This window comes from Corvus moneduloides, chromosome 1 (genome assembly GCF_009650955.1).
Source record: "Corvus moneduloides isolate bCorMon1 chromosome 1, bCorMon1.pri, whole genome shotgun sequence".
In the NCBI taxonomy this organism is placed as follows: Eukaryota; Metazoa; Chordata; class Aves; order Passeriformes; family Corvidae; genus Corvus; species Corvus moneduloides.
In genome coordinates this window covers 131,481,990-131,499,872 of record NC_045476.1, presented here as the reverse complement: position 1 = coordinate 131,499,872, position 17,883 = coordinate 131,481,990, and the positions used below count along the sequence as shown (strand labels likewise).

General features: G+C 41.2%; 1 protein-coding gene and 1 long non-coding RNA gene across 2 annotated transcripts; one reads left to right on the top strand and one right to left on the bottom strand.

The window, feature by feature from the left end:
• Window positions 1-873: 873 nt before the first annotated feature.
• GDAP1 (ganglioside induced differentiation associated protein 1) lies at window positions 874-13,156 on the bottom strand. The gene is given in 6 exon segments (XM_032127780.1): window positions 874-3,845; window positions 7,960-8,074; window positions 8,523-8,617; window positions 10,952-11,125; window positions 12,394-12,586; window positions 12,878-13,156. Coding segments are annotated over 6 exon segments (1,011 nt in total). The 5' UTR covers window positions 12,929-13,156; the 3' UTR covers window positions 874-3,462.
• Window positions 13,157-13,271: 115 nt separating this feature from the next.
• LOC116452910 lies at window positions 13,272-15,639 on the top strand. The gene is made up of 2 exons (XR_004243629.1): window positions 13,272-13,777; window positions 15,310-15,639. It is a non-coding gene; the product is annotated as an uncharacterized LOC116452910 (long non-coding RNA).
• Window positions 15,640-17,883: the final 2,244 nt, after the last annotated feature.

Genomic DNA, 17,883 nt, shown 5'->3' with positions numbered 1-17,883 from the left:
ATAATCTCCTGAAACTCAAGCCCTACCAGCTGTCCACCTGATCCTAGAGGCATTCCTGATTTTCAAGACAGTGAGAGGCAATGCACGCAAGCCTCAAGTGCTGCTATTTATTCTTCTGCTTAACAAGGAAGGAGGCCCAATACAGACTCGTACAGTGAAAGGAAAAAAAGGGGGGGACAGTTTATGGCCAGACTAACATACATTTAATGGGGCACACCATTTAGTCTCACCAAAGACAATGTCAGTGTGGACACAGACTATGTGCTCGTCATGCCCCTTACAGAAAGAAGCCCCCTCTGCTGCAGCTCAGCAATGAATCAGGGACACACTCAGAAGTGGAGGGGGTTTTTTGCGTTGGTTTTTTTTTTATGGATTAATTGAAAGTACAAAAAACTTGCTTGCCTTCCTTATTTTTTTTTTTACTTTATCGAATAGCTTTTGTTGAACCTCATACATATACAGCTCAGACTGACAATGAAAGAAAACATCATTGTTACTGCTGTTTCCATATATATGCAAGGCAAACTGTTGAACACCTTTTAGACTGGTTTAAAAGGTGTTCAAGGGCTTCTCTCCTTGAATAGCATCAGACTCCTTACAGCAATACTGTGTAATCTTCAAATGTGCTTTGTTTTATTGACACAGAAGACATAAACAAGACTAGAAAGTGGTCTTAGAATTGATGGTTATTGTGCAGGTCCCACATAAAGATATGAAATATATCTGATGCATTATATGAGAGCAAATAGTAAATGAAAACTAGAAGATTGCTTCTGTACCAAATCAAAATAGTACAGACCTACCAGAAAGAAAATAAGCCAGGCTGAAAAGAAACTTTACAAGCACAAAAGATATCCTGCACAAAGAGCTAAATGCAGCATATGTGCTTCTAAATCTCATCCTATTTTGAGGAATTTAATCATGGATAAGCCTTTTGCTGCCACCTGTACAGAAATCAATGTACACAGTACTTCAGGGTGGTGAAAATAAGTAGGATATTGAACAGTTGAATTAACAGACATGAATCAAACCAGGGATCCAAACTTTTCAACAGTAGAAGTTTTATCCACATTGATTCTTGCAGATGACAAGTTTAATTGCTGTTCAGTAATGTTCATTTTCATGTGAAGTATTATATCAACTTTGGCTTCTCACTTACCCAGTGTAAAAACTACACAAGCATAAGTGGCAGGTGTCAGAGAAAAAACCTGTGGTTGACCCATGCAGCTGTTTCCAGAGCTCTGGACAAACTGCTCGTCTGATGAGGCTGCTCACAATCCTCTTATGCTGAGATCACAAGCTTTTTGTCTGTGAAAAGTAGTGTTTTCCTGCCTCAGAGGAACGCCAGAGCAGAGTCCTGGAGGACCACTGACATCTGGTGGTCACTTCACTCTAAAGAAAGCTAAGCTGTATACATATAATTTTGCTATGACTTGATCAAATTACACTTTACAGATGGTCTGACAGAAATACATGCTAGGGAAGCATTAAGTTACAGGTCTTACTCTGTGTTTATTAACTTAGTGGAATTTGATAGCTACAAGTAAATGCAGATGAACTGCAATACACAAACAACAAACTCAGTTAAAGCTGCCAGTACATTAATAGTACTGTTGGATTAAACTCACTCTAGAGATAATAAAGCTTTTCTAAATAGAGCACATTTAATTCAACAAGTTCTTGAGAACAACTGGGTCATGAAATGTAATTACATAAAAGTGTCTTTTTAACAAATAAAAAAGCGCATTTTTTCCTAGGTAAGATGCTTCTTATTACTGAAAAGGAGTAATGAGATTTAGGTCTACTTTTGCTAGACAACTAGTACAGTATTAAATAATAAGCAGGAGTATTCAATAATTTTATCCATATTGATATGTGTTAGATGGTGAGACTGCCCAGACAGAAACTGCCTTAGTTCTGTCCAGCAAACTTGAGATGATCTTCTTGACACCTAAATGCAATTGTGCAGAGACCACAGCCACCAGCACCGAACCTAAAATGTACTTAGGCCCATTAGCACTGATTCTTGATAGGCAAACACTTAAAGCTATGCTTTGTTTGTTGCAGCTGTGTACAACTTGTAAACAAAACGGAGGCTTTCAAACATTCATCAGGCATACAAAAGTCTTACCAAACAGTCATGAGAATTTTCAGCCCTTTCCAAACGCTTTTTTTCCTCCAAAATGATTCAATGTCTACTTTCAGGTAAATGTACATTTCTTGTTGAAACAGGAGCTCAGTTCTAAACTAATAAAACTCACAGCATCTGTTGAGTAGTAGGAAGTAATCAAAATGTTTTTCTACACCTTTCCTCCATGCTACAAGACTGCAATTTTGCAAAAATTCAGCAGTACAAATCATCTGTCTGCAAACTGTACTGTATTTTTCACTTACCATCAGCACGATCCCTATCCATAAGTAAAGAGATTGCTAAATTAGAGCTTTACCTTCAATCTAACCAGACTGATAGATAGTGAACTATTTTTAATTACTTATACAAAAATGCATTGCTGTGCATATGTTTTCTAGTTGGCTGTGGCACGTTTTGAGCAAGTATTTTATAGAGGCACATGCAATTGCTAATGTTGCCAAGAAGTGTGCAAAAAATAGCCAGTGCTCAAAGTGAAACAAGAAAGGGTACATGGGACACTCATATGGAGCTAACTGTATCAAGCCACCCCAATGAAAGCAGCAAATGTGCACTAAGATAGTTCGATTTGATTCTGCCAGAGTTTGCAGCTGAGCCCAAAAGGCTTTTGAAAGACAAGTGTTAGGTTTTTCACTCCCATTTGTATTTCAGCAAAATTCTAGTATCTGCTGTCCAGTGATGCCTCTGGAGAATTTCACTTGTGTGGTGCACAAATCACTGCTGTTCATACCTGTTTCAGGTCTTTTCCTGTACTGCTGCATGAACATACAGTGACAAAAGTGGCTTCACAAGATTACTTTTTAACACATTCCTAAAGGTCCAACTGCAAATCAACAGACATTAATCAGTATAGAGAAACTTGCTCCCGTATACAACAGGCACAATGTTACACTTAAATCTTACTCTGAGCATTTAAAGTAAGAGCTATTTTCAGTATTTTAACAATGCTGGTTTCTGCACAGTAATGCATTTCATCTACATTGAAAAGCTGTCACATTGCTGCATATCTATTAAATACAAGCATTTTAATTAGGTCAGCTGCTGGGTAAAGGAGACACAAACCACTTTAACAAAGCACTGTCACAGTAATAGGCCCTTGGCTGAAAAGTCTCTTCTTTCCTTTGCCTCCCCCCAACATATATTTTTGAAAAACGTCAGCATTGCCAACCCAATTATACAGCAGCAGGAGATGATTACTGTGTGACAATGTTCTACTTCACAGACATAATTGTTCTTCTACATTTATATTTTATTGAGGATATTTTCGTGGGGTGTAGAGATGTCCTCCCATCACCACCAGGGACAGACAGGGTCTAAAAATAATTTTGCCTGGTTCTAATCGATAGCACCATGTTGGCAAATCTTTTCCGAAGACACAGGAAAGCCAGATAACCCACTCCCGCCAGCATGCTGACCAGCAGGGTCGTGCCAAGAACCCTGGGAGCCCTTTTCTTGGCCACACGGAATGCTGTTGGCAGGACAGCCGAGATTAATATATTGTTGACGTGTCCCAAAACTTTGTAAAATGCTTTTCTCTTCACGACACGCTCATAATAAGCTTCCAAGTTGGGCCGCTTTCCATTTCCCTAGTTTCTTCTTGCTAATCCCAGAAACTTCAGGCGATGTAATGTGACAGCAAGTGATACATCTGCCAGACTGAAGAAATCACCACAGAGCCAAGGCTGATTTCCATCTTCTAAGCAGAGATAAAACGTAAAGGATTAGGAATTAATGGAATATAAGCACATTTGCTTTAGTGCTATTTCAAAGTACCATCTAATAAACAGCAAAAACACTTCAGCTAAAATATTACTTTAATCAATCAACATTTTACTAATCCCCGTCCACTCTTACCACAATATTGTAAAGCCTTAGGCTCAGCAGCCTGGCCTATATTTGTTAAGGAAAAAAGATCCACATTCCAGGTTCATAAATTAAAACCCACAGTAAACACTTACTTTCCTCAACTACTACATTTCTCAAAGATGGATTGAATTAAATAGAATTGGAAAGGAAGAAGGCAGTTTAGCTTTTACTGAAAAGCTACCACTTGTCTGAAGGATTTGTCTTCTTGCCTGTGTCACTCAGCTCGATGGCATTCACTCAAGAACTAGCTCCAGCTAACTTGTTGGAGGCTTTCAAGTCAAAAAGGAATGGATCAGATGACTGACTTGCACCAAATGTATCAGCTCAGTGAGATGACGGAGTTTGCCTACTCGTCACTCTTTTGTGTCTCTCAGACCCCAAACCATGGGGGTTTTACACTGAGATGTTTGAGAAATGACAAATATTCACATAGCTCACCACTAGTCAGGAGCACAGGTGGAGACCCCAGGTACCCTCTCCAGTCAAAGGAAAGAGGTGAATCTTCCTGGGATGGCTCAGAGCAGGCACTGCCAGGCAGCATCACACTTCGTTGTCAGTGATCGGAACCACCACCACCTGAAAGGGCTGACGTGTACTGACTATACCAAGAACTTTTGAAACCCAGGATATGAAACTTGATAGCCAGCACAGCTATCACAGCTGCCAGCATAAGTACTCTGCTCTAGCCTAGATCTTGAATAGGGAGAACTATGCTGTTCCCTTCTCATTTGTAACTTTTGTAGCTTGTCCCACACAGCAGGCATGCAAAAACACTGGCATGAACACTTAGCAGCACCTCTCTGGAAATGGAGAAATTTTGCAATTTCCTTTCCAATCCATTTGCCACCAGAGAAAAGCTACAGCTTGGCACAAAGCTGGTACCAGTCCATTTTGACTGTTTACGCAGGTGTGAAAGAAAGGCCTCTGTAGAAAAGGAGCATATCCTAGGCTGCTGAAAGGATACCTGGGAACTCATCCAGTGCATTAAATAAGGTGATGGAAAAGAAGAAAGAATCTATCCTGTGTGAAAGAAAGATGCCTGCAGTGGCAGCAGCAGTAGCTGAGGGATTCAAGCAGTTGCAAGAGAAGCAGGAGCTCTGAGTTGGACCAGGACCTGGAGCAGTACAGATCACAGGAATATCTCAGACAAAATCCCAAAAGGCAATAGCCCTATGTTTCACAAAATCCTGTGATCCCAGCAGTTTTCATAAGCTCATCAATACTGTATCAGTTGACTCCTTGGAAAGGCTACTTAGCAGAGAAAGGACAGGGGTTGCTGGAATTGATGGCAGATGTAGTTTGCTGAACAAAATCCTTCCATCCTGTATGAGGTAAAATATTTTCTTTGATTCTTTCACTGTTGAGTCAGTAGAAAATTTAATCTAGATTTTCAACTGCTGGTTCAAACCTACAGTTACGATAGTAACCGGTACTTATTACAACAGCTATTTATAGAGCTAAATGTAAAAAGTTATTGATTTGAGCAGATGCAGTTGATATTGACTGATGCTTCATGCAGTTCCCAGAGAAGTTAGGGGAAGGACTTCTATTAGCACCACTGGGACTAGAACCACGCTGTGAATAAGCAGAAGGCTAATCCCATTTTAACAGAATTTAGGATGCTGACAAGGTTAAGTGTCTGTGGGTATAGATCAGGGGGAAGGTCAGCATTGCAGATGTCCACAGAGGACTGTGTTACAGACCTGCTAGCCACCATGAAGAGGCAGATGATGCATTCTACAAGAGGCGGGCAGAAGTCTCTCAGTTTCCAGCCCTTGTACCTGTGGGGGACTTCAGCCCGCCAGATGCCTGCTGAAAATACAACACAGTGGAGAGGAGGCAGTCTAGGAGGCTCCTGGAGTGTGTGGAAGAGAACACCTCTCAACTGGAAAAGGACTCGTGGGTGATGTGGTGCTCAGTGGCTGTCTTGGGCATAGCAACCATGAAATGATGGAGTTTTCAGTTGAAAGTGGATCCTTACTTGGATGAAGTAAGGAGAGGCACCAGCAGAACTGCCACCTTGGACCTTTGCCAGGCAGACTGTGGACTGCTTAGGAGACTGATTGGCAGAGTGCCGTGCAGTCAGTTCTGAAGGGCAAAGTAGTACAGGAAGGATGGGCAAGCTTTAAGGAGGAATTCTTAAAGGTCCCCATATACTGTCAGGGAAAAAGACCGGCCTGGTTAAACAGGGAACTTAGGCTGGAACTCAGAGTGAAAAAGACTGTATCTCACCTCCGGAAGGAGGGGGGTAACTACAAGGATGTCATGAGGTTATGCAGGAGAAGATTAGAAAGAAAGCCAAACTGGAACTTAATTTGGGCACTGCAGTTAAAGACAACAAAAACAGTTTCTGTAAATATATTGGCAGCCAAAGGAGGGCTAAGGAGTCTCCATCCTTTGCTGGATGCAAGGGGAAACATAGTGTCAGGGGATGAGGTAAAGGCTGAAGTACTAAATGCCTTCTTTGCCTCTATCTTTAATACCAAGACCCAAGGTCCTCAGGATATCCAGCTCCCAGAGCTGGAAGGTGGTCATGAGGAGCTGAGTGAAGACCCTATAATCTGGGAGGAAATGGTTAATGACCTGTTATGCCAGTTAGACACCCACAAGTCTATGGGTCAAGATGGGATGTGCCCAAGAGTAAGAAGGGAGCTGTCAAAAGTTTGCCAGTCATTTCAATCATTTACCAGCAGTCCTTGTTAACCAGAGAAGTCCCTGTTTCCTGGAAATCAGCAAATGTAATACCCATCTACAAGAAGGGTCAGAAGGAGGATCCAGGAAACTACAGACCTGCCATCCTGACCTCCTCATCCATCCTTTCCCTGACTGGGAAAGGTCATGGAGCAGACCATCCTGAGTGTCACTACATGGCATGTGCAGGACAACCAGGGAAACAGACCCAGCTAGCATGAGTTTACAAAAGGCAGGTCTTGTTTGGCCAACCTGACCCCCTTCCATGACCAGTGACCTGCTTAATGGATGAGGGAAAGGCTGTGGATATTGTCTATCTAGACATCTGAAAGCCTTTGACCTGTCTCCCAGAGCATTCTCCTGGAGAAATGGATTGGACGGGTACACTCTTCATTGAGTGAAAAACTGGCTGGATGTCCAGGCCCAGGGAGTGGTGGTGAATGGACTTACATTCCATTTGGCAGCTGGTCACTAGTGGGGTTCCCCAGGGCTCAGTATTTGGGCCAGTCCTTTCTAACAGGATGAGAGGAAATGGCTTTAAGTTGTGCCAGAAGAGGTTCAGATTAGATACTAGAAATGTTTTTCACTGAAAGAGTGGTGAGGCATTGGAATAAGTTGCCCAGGGCAGTGGACAGTGGGATATGGTTTAGGGGTGATATGATGGTGCTGGGTTGACAGTCAGACTAGATGATCTTAAAAGTCTCTTTCAACCTTGATGATTCTGTGATTCTGTGAAAAATTTGACTTTCATTTGGGTGGAGGCAGGTAAACAGGACTGCTTTCCAAGAGGGTGAGGGAAGGGGGTTGCCTAATGATTATCCAGATTGTTTATCCTGCATATACCACAAATATCAGCATAATGTCTGCACAAGATTATAATAAACCTGTGTTAAACATTAAGGTTGTGATCATTATAGTGAACTGAGGCCTATACCTGTAACATCAACATTCTGTAGTTAATTTTTTTCTGATTTTGTTAATAAAATATTAAAAAATTGTGCAGCTGATTATACTCATTTTGCTGAAAATGTGATCAAGCACTCTCATGAGATAGTGAGAACTCACTGACAGGAACAGTAAAGTAAGCGAGTACTTAAAACAGTATTGATCCCTTCTGTGATGTATAGATCAATATATACTGGAAGTATCAAATCTGACACATTAAAAATTGTTTTATAATGGTGCTGTCAACAAGTTTACTCAGTATCCTCAAACAGAAATATTAACAGGATTTAGCAAGAATAATTCCTCACCTGGTGTTTCCTCATTTCGCCGCTGCAATTCAGTCTCAACCTGATCCAAAACTTTTTCCAGTTCATCCAGTATTTTCTTTAGGTATTTTATATTATCATGATCCAGCAGTTTAGACTAAATAGACATACAGGTTAGTGTTTTAATCATCATACAGAGTTTCTACTTTTATCAGAGAAGCTTATACTTAGGATACTACAGTGTTTATTCATAAAATGGTATTTTCTCCACATAGTCAGCTAGATACTACATGGATACTGGCGACAATTCAGAAAACAGAAGAAAAACTTTAGAGATGCCAGATATTAAGGTTTGCCTCCCCCTGCAGGGTGCTCAACAGCCCAACACCAGCACTGATATGTACTCACCTTAGAAGTCCGTGGACCAGTCCAGTACTTCAGCACACACTTGAAGTGTGTAGCTGATCTGAGGACATGCCTTGAAGGGTTAAACCACTGCATGACATTACTGGTAATGACAGGTGAAACAAATGTTTATATTGCGACCAAAACATCTAACACTAACAAGCCCTTAATAAAGGGGCCAATACCATGGGGTTTCCTACCTTAAGGCGCTTCTGTTTTGCTATATAGGCATCTTGGAGGTCCGGGTTTTCTTCCGCAAGTTTCTTCAATTCTGATTCTGTGTTACTTATTTGGCCTGATGAAAAAAGAAAAAACCAAAAACCAAGGCAAACAAAAAAAGGAATGACAAATATTAAATATCCAAACATACTCATAATGCAATCCACAGGAACTGATCAATTGCCTGCATAAAATTACCATACCAAAGAAATGGGAAGTACTACTTCAATACACCATCTGTACCAAGTTAGGATTTAAATACATCACATTTTGGAAAACTTAACTGCTTTTTAAATTGACCCACCACATCTTCAGCTCATCAGTTTGCAATATTAAAGTGCTGGTAGGCCCACATTGAGATTTTTTGAAGGTCACCATAGGTCACATGCATAATTTTACAGCAAAAGCCTAAATGCCACTGAATATGGAACCAAGGTGTTTTCATTTAGCTAAAATGTGAAGCCAGAGTCTGTGATCCTTTTGGAAATGTTCATTAAGAACTATGTGGATGTGCTAGAAAAATATTCATTACATGATTTAAAGAAGGAATTATGTGAAAAGTTGAAGTTAATTCTACTGATTTCTATTACATGAGTATAGCCTTTTCCTTAAAATGGGGCTTTGCTAGAAAATACCACACTTACAGACTTAGAATACAAAAAGATAGTGATTAATAAATCTTCTTCTAAAAATAAGTATTTCTAATAATAAACCAAGAACAAAATAATTATAGAGCATGAATCACCTCTCACTTGTACTTGATAATAAAGTTTAGCTACAATTAAGTCTTAAAAATTAAACTGATAAAATCCTTTCTAGAGAATAATGAACTCACTGTTTTATGTATTCATTTCAACATGACTGTGAAAGCCATCCTTTAATATAGTGTATGAAGAAATTGAAGGATGTACTCATACAACTAAAATCTTACATATGCAATTAATTACTTACTTGGATTTGGTATGCATAAATACAACTGGCTCATGCCTTATTATATCTAGCACTCTGAAAAAACCCCAGTGTTTCAAGCTGAAAACTAAACCATCCAGGAGATGTTTGAACATGCAAAGGAATTGTTAAGAAACATCTACAGGCTTTCCAAAAAAATGCTTCAAATCAAAAAATGTAGGCTACGCTTTAAGCATAAAAAGATAAGAAAACTAAGATGAGCTCTACATGTTAGCTCTACCAGTATGAACATGTGCAAACTGAGAACAATTTATACCAACTAGAAGCTAGAGGGGAAGAATACATACACCAAGAAAGCAGAAGACAATGTTGTAAAGTGAACTGTAACAAAAGCACTGATTATTAACATGTGAAAAAGAAAAACTATCCACAATGCCTATGATAAAGCACAATCGTTCAATAAGCAGTTAGCATTCACATGTGGGAAAAAAACCAAAACCACCAAACCAGACAATGCACTGATGTAAGAGAATAATTCATGTTCTTGAACAAGGGGAAGTGGCTTCAAGCTGAAGGAGGTAGATTTAGATTAGATATGAAGAAGAAATTCTTTCCTGTGAGGGTGGTAAGGCACTGGAACAGATTGCCCAGAGAAGTTGTGGACTCCCTATCCCTGGAAGTGTCCAAGGCCAGGCTGGATGGAAACAGCCTGATCTAGTGGAAGATGTCCCTGCCTACAGCAGAGACATTGGAACTGGATGGTCTTTAAGGCCCCTTCCAACCTAGGCCATTCTATGATTCTATGACTTTATGATCCTATGATTCTAACATCACTCATGCAACTACATGGAAAATTAACTGCCTGCCTTCACTTCTGACACCATAACAAAATGGCCAGTAAGAGAACTGACTTGCCAAAAATTTTAAGGAGGAGGATAAGACATTTTGTTGGAAATAGGATTTCTCAAACTAATACATACCCCTTTTATGATATCATGGACTTACTACTAGTATAGTTGTATTATATTTCAGAGACTCTGCAGTATTTGACTTTGTTCTACCGAGCATTCTAAAACATCAGACAAAAAAAAATCAACAGTATATAAACCATTGACATTGACAAAAAGATCAGAGATCTCAGAATGTAACTGTAAACAGGAAATCATTATCCAGCCGTGCTGTCAGGAGTTGATCCTTGTCCTAGAACTACTTAGTTCTTTTGTGATACATAGAAGGAAACATAAAGGCATTAATTAAAAGTTTGCCATGATACAAAAATTATCTCCACAGATACCTCAAAAATAACACTTCCTCTTTCCCATTTCAAATCAAAACAGAATACACAATCAATAAAAAGTATATGAACAAATCATCAAGGACTGCAACTAAAATTCATCAACTGTGCTCAATATTTTGTGTTTAAGGTGGACTTAAGAAAGGAGATGAATGTAATGCAGCAACCTACTAAGTTATAGACATTCAGAGCTACACCAGTACATACTACGGATTCTGCTGGTAGCATAGGCTGGAATCATGGAGTCCACTGTTAACTCGGGGTGCAGGATGCAGCCATGTGTGTAGGCATCCATAGGCAAGGAGTCTAAAAGCTCTCTATAGTGCTGCACCCTTGGATAATACATGCTCCCCTCTTCTGGCATTAATCTTGGTACTCCCTCTGCAAAATAAAGTTAAAAACAAAGTTAGGAAAAGAAGAATCATCTAATTGACCAAAGTTGATTCAGTTATGTCCAGCTGGGACAGGTGACACAGCCACAGTTAAGAAAGCTTCACTGTTCCCCAGCATAACTCAACAGTGTTATTGCAGCTCAGAGAAATGTATAGTTCATTTTAAAATGTTTTAATAATTCCAATTCCTATGCAGCAAACCACATAAACACATATTTAAGGGGCTTTCAAATCAGAAAACCAGACTCAGCTCTGTTACGTACATCTAGGAATCGGTGACCATGACATACAGCCCTATAATGCTCTCACAGTTGGGCACACCCAAAATTCCAGGATATTGTTATGGCTGAAACATTACTACCGCTGCAATGATGTAAAAATTATAGTACAGGAATCCTGCTCAAAGCATGACTGGAAGTATTCCTACACATCACTGAGTTTTACCCTACCCTCAACCTACCTGGGCCCTGACTCCTTTTTTGATTAAAAGGCAGCACAAATTATGTTCACTATACACTGATGTTTTCTTCATGCCTTAGAAATCGCAGCACTAAATCCCTGAAATACAAAATGCTGCCATCTTCACACCTCTACAAAATACAGCTTTGCATTTCCTTCAAAAACTGAGACAGGGTGTTTTTGTTTGTTTTGGGTTTGTTGGGGGGGAGTGTTGTTGTTTTGGGTTTTTTTGGTTTGGTTTTCATCAGAACAGGCACAAAGAACTTCAAAAGCCTGCACACAATCACTTTAAAGGTTTCCCTTCCTGCTCTTTTACCTCTTCACTCCATTTTAGCTCCAAAAATAATTTGCTCATTCTACTTCCCTTGTTCCACTGAAGATTATACTGGAATTAAGCATGTTTCTTCTTATCTCACAGAGAATATGGACCTGCTCGAGAAAGGCAGTTGTGCAGCTCTGTTCAGTATGCTATTTTTCATGGCAGTGTCACACCAGGGCTAGTGCAACTCAGTGCTGCTGCTATTCCTGGCCTCTCCATCCTTCATGAAGGGCTAAGAAGGAGAGTGGTAGGTTTTACTTATAAAGGCTACTCATGAAGGTGCTGGAAAGCCTTCAGTTCAGTTTACAGGAACATGTTTTCAACCCACACTGCTAATTATTAGGAGAGCCCATTTACTTGTGAGGCCATAAACATCTTCTGCCCCAAATGAAGAGTCCTGAAGCGACAGAGCTGCTCCCAGCATTGCTGCAGCTAAGGGGTGAGGGGAAGAACCACATTTGAAATGCCTGTGGGATTACCATCTACGAACGTCGCTTCAAGGTAATCAATAATCTGCGTTGCCTCACAAATTATGTTTTCTCCATGGATCAGGACGGGTACTTCTCCAGAGGAACTCAAGCGCATGAACCACGGCTCGTTGTGCTCGCTCAGCGGCAGGTTCACATCGTGCTCCTCGCACTTCAGCGCCTTCTCGGCTATTGCCAACCGCACCTGGAACGGCACGGCCCGGGTCACCCGGGCAGCATCCCCGCACGGCCGGGCCCGGCCGCTCTCCCGCCCCGCCTCGGCGCACCCACGGCCGCTCCCCTCCACCCCCCATCCCTCCACCCCCCATCCCTCCATCCTCCATCCCTCCATCCCCCATCCCTCCATCCCTCCATCCCCCATCCCTCCATCCCTCCCGCCCGATCCCGCCGCGGGCGCGCTGGGGCTGTGGGCACGGCGGGAGGCGGCGATCCGGGGCCCGCAGGCCGCCGCCCCGCGTCCCCGCCCACCCCTCACCTTCTGCGAGGAGAAGGACTGCGTCCAGTGGTACAGCACCAGCGGCGCCATGCCCGGCTCGGCCCGGCTCGGCCCGCGGCGCCGGGCGGGGCAGGAGGCAGCGCGGGCCAGGAGCAGCGGCCGTGCCCGCCCCGCGCCGATCCGCGCTTGGAAATTAACCGAAGGGAATGCCCGGGGTATTGGGGGGACACCCCCGTCTGCCCTCCACCCTCACTGCTCGGAGGACAGCCCTTCTGAAGGGGAAACCGCCTGCAAAGCCGTCTGCAGCATCCCCTAAGGAAGCGCAGGAAGATGGATGCGCAAGTAGGGAAGGTCACATGGCAGGATTTTCCCTTTTATATTTGTTTTTGTTTTTTTGTTTTTTTGGATTTTTTTTGAACCAGTGCTTCCCGTATGAGTTTCAGGGACAACGGCAACATGCGCTTGGGACAGAAGAAAAAAAAAAACTACCATAAGTCATCCTGAATTGGACCCTGTGGGCATAGATCCTCTAGTGCAAAATGAGTCATAGCAAGAAGGAACAAAGCTTTCGAGTAACTTCTTTTGCCTCCAGATGAGTTCTTTCAATCTCAAGAGAGAATGTTTCTTTACTTTTTTATTCTAGACAAAATTAGAAAATTGAACAGTTTTGCAGGGCTTTTTTCATTCTCCCTGTGTGAAGCAAGGTCCTTTCTGAAAAGCATTTGATAACAATCAGTGGCTTACATCATCAGGAAATGCCTCCTCTGTATCTTACACTGGAGATGGTTTAGAAGATGCAATTGCTGATAGTACATTAGACTCTATCAGCAGCAGCAGGAAGATTTTAGCAAAGTGAAAAAACACATAGAGATTACAGAGTCCAGAATTTTGTTCTCTTCATTCTGACTGCTCAGTTCCCAATAAGGGCGACTGCTTCAGGTAAGCCTGATAACTCAGACCCATGTGCCATTTCTGTATAACAGATAAACCCCACTATTAGTATCTTAAAGACCTGAACCTAGTATGTTGAGAGCTTTATCCCAATAATATTTAAGGGTAATTTTGACTAATGTTAAGCAAGGGAATGGATTTAAGTCACTGAGACAAGGTAATGGACAAATCTTATAAATAAAAAGGAAAGAAACAAAAAGCCAGCTTCCAGCCCTGTACTGGTCATGGGAGTGGGCACAAGGGCAGCCCCATGCCTTCCTCAGAGACTACTCCCCGGTAGAGTCACAAGCCAGAATAATTTCTTTATGCATGATGAGAGGCTTCTCACAAATCCCAGCTGATAGCAGTCAGTGTTACTGATGGTAAATTCCACATTTGGGGGAATTTAATTTAATTTTTATTCTTCAAAAAGTTGGAGAATGTGCTTAGAACTGACAATAACAATGCAGTCGATGGCATGAGATAAATACGTTACACTGGATTTTACCTCTCTTCAAGATACATGTCTAAGGTAAGAATGCTGGAATATCCTCTCATGCACTGGGGCTTTAACCTGTGACTCACCGATATATGGAGATTCTCACGGGTCCCTGCCTAGGCTGCTGTACAGCTGTTCCTCACAGCTAGATCTTACAGTAACTCAAGGCAAAGAACTGGGAACTGGTTTTTAAATTTACATGAACTAGGCACTCTTTCAGGTTTCTGTTTTGCTTTCTTTCCTTAATTTTGCCTTTAAATCAAAATGCTGTCATTTTGTCAATTACCACATAAACCACTACTCCGTTTCTCTTGGTTCAGCTCATTAATTTAATATCACACATGGACTTCTGTGTTTGAGTTCTATTTTGTTACCTGGTTTAGATGTCTAGAAAGGCAAGGAAACGTATCTATCTTATAACAAAGAAAGAAAGACCAGTAAGAACAGTATTTCCTTCTTCAGACTTGTTCAGATAAGCAGCTGCAGTCATATACAGGTGTTTCTTATTCCTAACCTAGACATCCATATTGCTATGAAATACAGGAAGAACATTGATCTGTTGGAGCGGGTCCAGAGGACGAGATGATTAGGGCGATGGAGCACCTCTCCTATAAGGAAAGGCTAGGAGAACTGGGATTGTTCACCCTGGAAAAAAGAACAGGTTACCAAATTGTGGCCTTCCAGTACCTGAAGGGAGCCTACATGAAAGACTAAGAGGTACTTTTTACAAGAACATGTAGTGACAGGACAAGGGGGAATGGCTTCAAACTGAAAGAGGGTAGGTTTAGATTAGATATTAGGTAGAAATTCGTTATTGTGAGGGTGGTGAGGCACTGGAACAGGTTGTCCAGAGAAGCTGTGGACTCCTCACCCTGAGAAATGTTCGAGGCCAGGTTGGAAGTGGCTCTGAGCAATGTGGTCTAGTGTGTCCATAGCAGGAGTTATGAAAGTGGATGATCTTTAAGGTCCCTTTAAGGTCCCTTCCAACCTAGGCCATTCTATGAGTCTATGATAAATCCCACCCCGGTGTCCCTGTTTACAGTCCTGGTTCAGCCGAAGGAGGGAGCGCCTGCGGCCGGGATCCCCCCAGCCCGACAGGGCTGTTACCACGCCGGACCACACGAGGCCTCCCTTTTCCAAAATACGGTGCGTGGAACCTTCTTCCAGAGATGAAGAAACAGGGACGATTCCTTTCTCTTCAGGATGAGCACGTATCCATCCACCTGTGTTTGCCCCTCTACCTTCTCATACCCTCAGAAAAGCAAGCAAAAGGGCCAGATTGTGAAAAAGCTCACCACGTCCTGGAAAACCTTGTTCCACATGCATTTACACAAGGCTTTACACAACTTAAATAAAAGTCTCCTTAAAGGCACGTTTAATGTGTAAGTGCCGTGAATAAACAAGCAGCACAAATGCAAAGTTTACTGGCATCTTGGCATCTTGTGGCTTCAAGCAGACCCCTAGCTCTGTGTGATAAATCATTTTCCTACCACACTGATGTTCTTGCCCTGTTTCTCTACATGGCCTCTCAGGACTTTTTTAGCCTACATATGTTTACAAAAATATATGTATATAAGCATGCCCCTCTGCAAGTTTTTTTAATGCACGTATTTTCACATCATGGAAAGAAAACAACATTCACATCTAATGCTAAAAAATAAAAATCAATTTGATAAACAGTTATATAAAATGGGTCAAAGATCTGGAAATCAGTATTCTGGTAATCAATTTTCTTCTTGTTCCAGTTTGGCCAAATTTAGAGATATATCCTCTGAGAGAAGGCAGGCTACAACCACCCCTCCCCCTCCAGGTTCGGGAAAAAATAAATTTTCCTCAAGGGAAAGTGAAAGACATAAAAACTATTTATTTAACAAACACACAGGAAAAGGGTAATAATGCTAAATGATAAAGCCTCCTGCTCTGCTGAGAGAAACCTGGGGGAAATTTCAGAGTCCTTCTGTAGATCTCTCTCCCCCTCCTTGGAGCTAGGACAGGGTGGTGGGCCCACCTCCAGGGCCAAGACCTCGGTGGAAAGTCCTCCCAATGTATTCTGATGTTGAAACAGTCCAGCAGAGAGAAAAGGAAAAAAACAAAGTCCCAGGAAAACAAAAGTTCAACTTCTCCAGAGGAAAAGGAGCTGGGGAAAAAAACTGCCGAAAGCTGGCTGGAAAGAAAAGCAAGCTGGGTGCTTCCCTTCCCTCTCGCTCTCCTGCCACAGCTGAAAATAAAGTCTCTATCTCTGTGTGACCTTGAACAAGCTGCAAACTGCTTTGAAAAAGTTTTGCTCAGTTATTCCTCCCTGCTCTCAGGCTCAGTTTAAAGGCATAGAAAGGCACAAGAATTAATTTCTGGGCATAGGGCAGAGATATGGGATACACATCATAAAGTCACCCCAAGACACTTCTTTACTTCACCTTTCATTCCATGATATTAACAAGAAACACCTAGGTCAGATGTGTCATTAAAGATTGATGCAAGTTTAAAAAACCCCTATTTTTTTCTTATCAGATCAATTAATTGTCCATATTGAAACCCAAACCCAAATTTATTAGACTGCAGGAGCAAAAAAAACTTTTTTTTTTTTTCCCCCTAAGCAGCCAGAGCCATTATAGCTGAAAATTAGCTGGATTTTGTATATGCATCACTAACAGATGCATTGGTTCAGTTCAAGTGCAGAACTGGCCTGATTGACAGTGTTGCAGGAGTACTCATTGGGAAAGTAAGACGGGTTCTGTTCTGGACCTTCTGTCATCAATGGTTATTGACTAAATTCCTCTGGCAGATGCTGCTTTACTGGCGATGATATGAGTCAAAAGAACATAGCATTGAACTCAGGTACACAGTTGAGACTTAATATTGACACAAGAACTTACTTTAGCATCACTGAAAAATTAGATATGCAACTGTTTAGAAAGAGTGAGAGCAATGTTATGTCTTGATAGTCACAGCTGAGACTATCTAATTTAACTGCATATAAAACTGGCAATTCTAGACAGCTGGTTCGTGTACTCAGGAAATATAATTAGTCATTACCATTTTATGTCCAACAAAATCAACTTAAAATAGAATTTATTTAGTCACATTCAAAGTTACTTAACATATCATACTAGGTTTTCTTCAGGGATTTCACCACAAAATTCTGCCAAATTTTCTGTAAATACTATAGTATTCCTGTTCCATGCAGGAGTTTCATATGTAAATACTTCAGAAACACTACTTAATAATTAATTCTTATATAAAATTTTTAGAAGATTTATAGTAAGCCTATTTCAAAATAGTTATTAGTAACTGCGATATAACAAAAATATCAGTTGTTCTAACGAGATATAAAACTCAACAATTTTGATGATTGGAATGAATTTTCCTGAAATATCAGGCTTTTATATCACACACAGAAAGATATTTAATATATTTACATAAGGTGGAAAAAGTGCAGTTTCTTAGCTGCAAACCTTAAAATCTAGGTATTAACATTAAAGCTTTATCGAGTCTATCACTCCTCAAGCTTTTATATAAATAGCATCTTTACCATAAAATCTATCATATCAGGCAAATTCAAAAGATTTTAAACTTTTTTTATACTTGCCCATGTTTGCTGTCTCTGTGCACGTGTAAT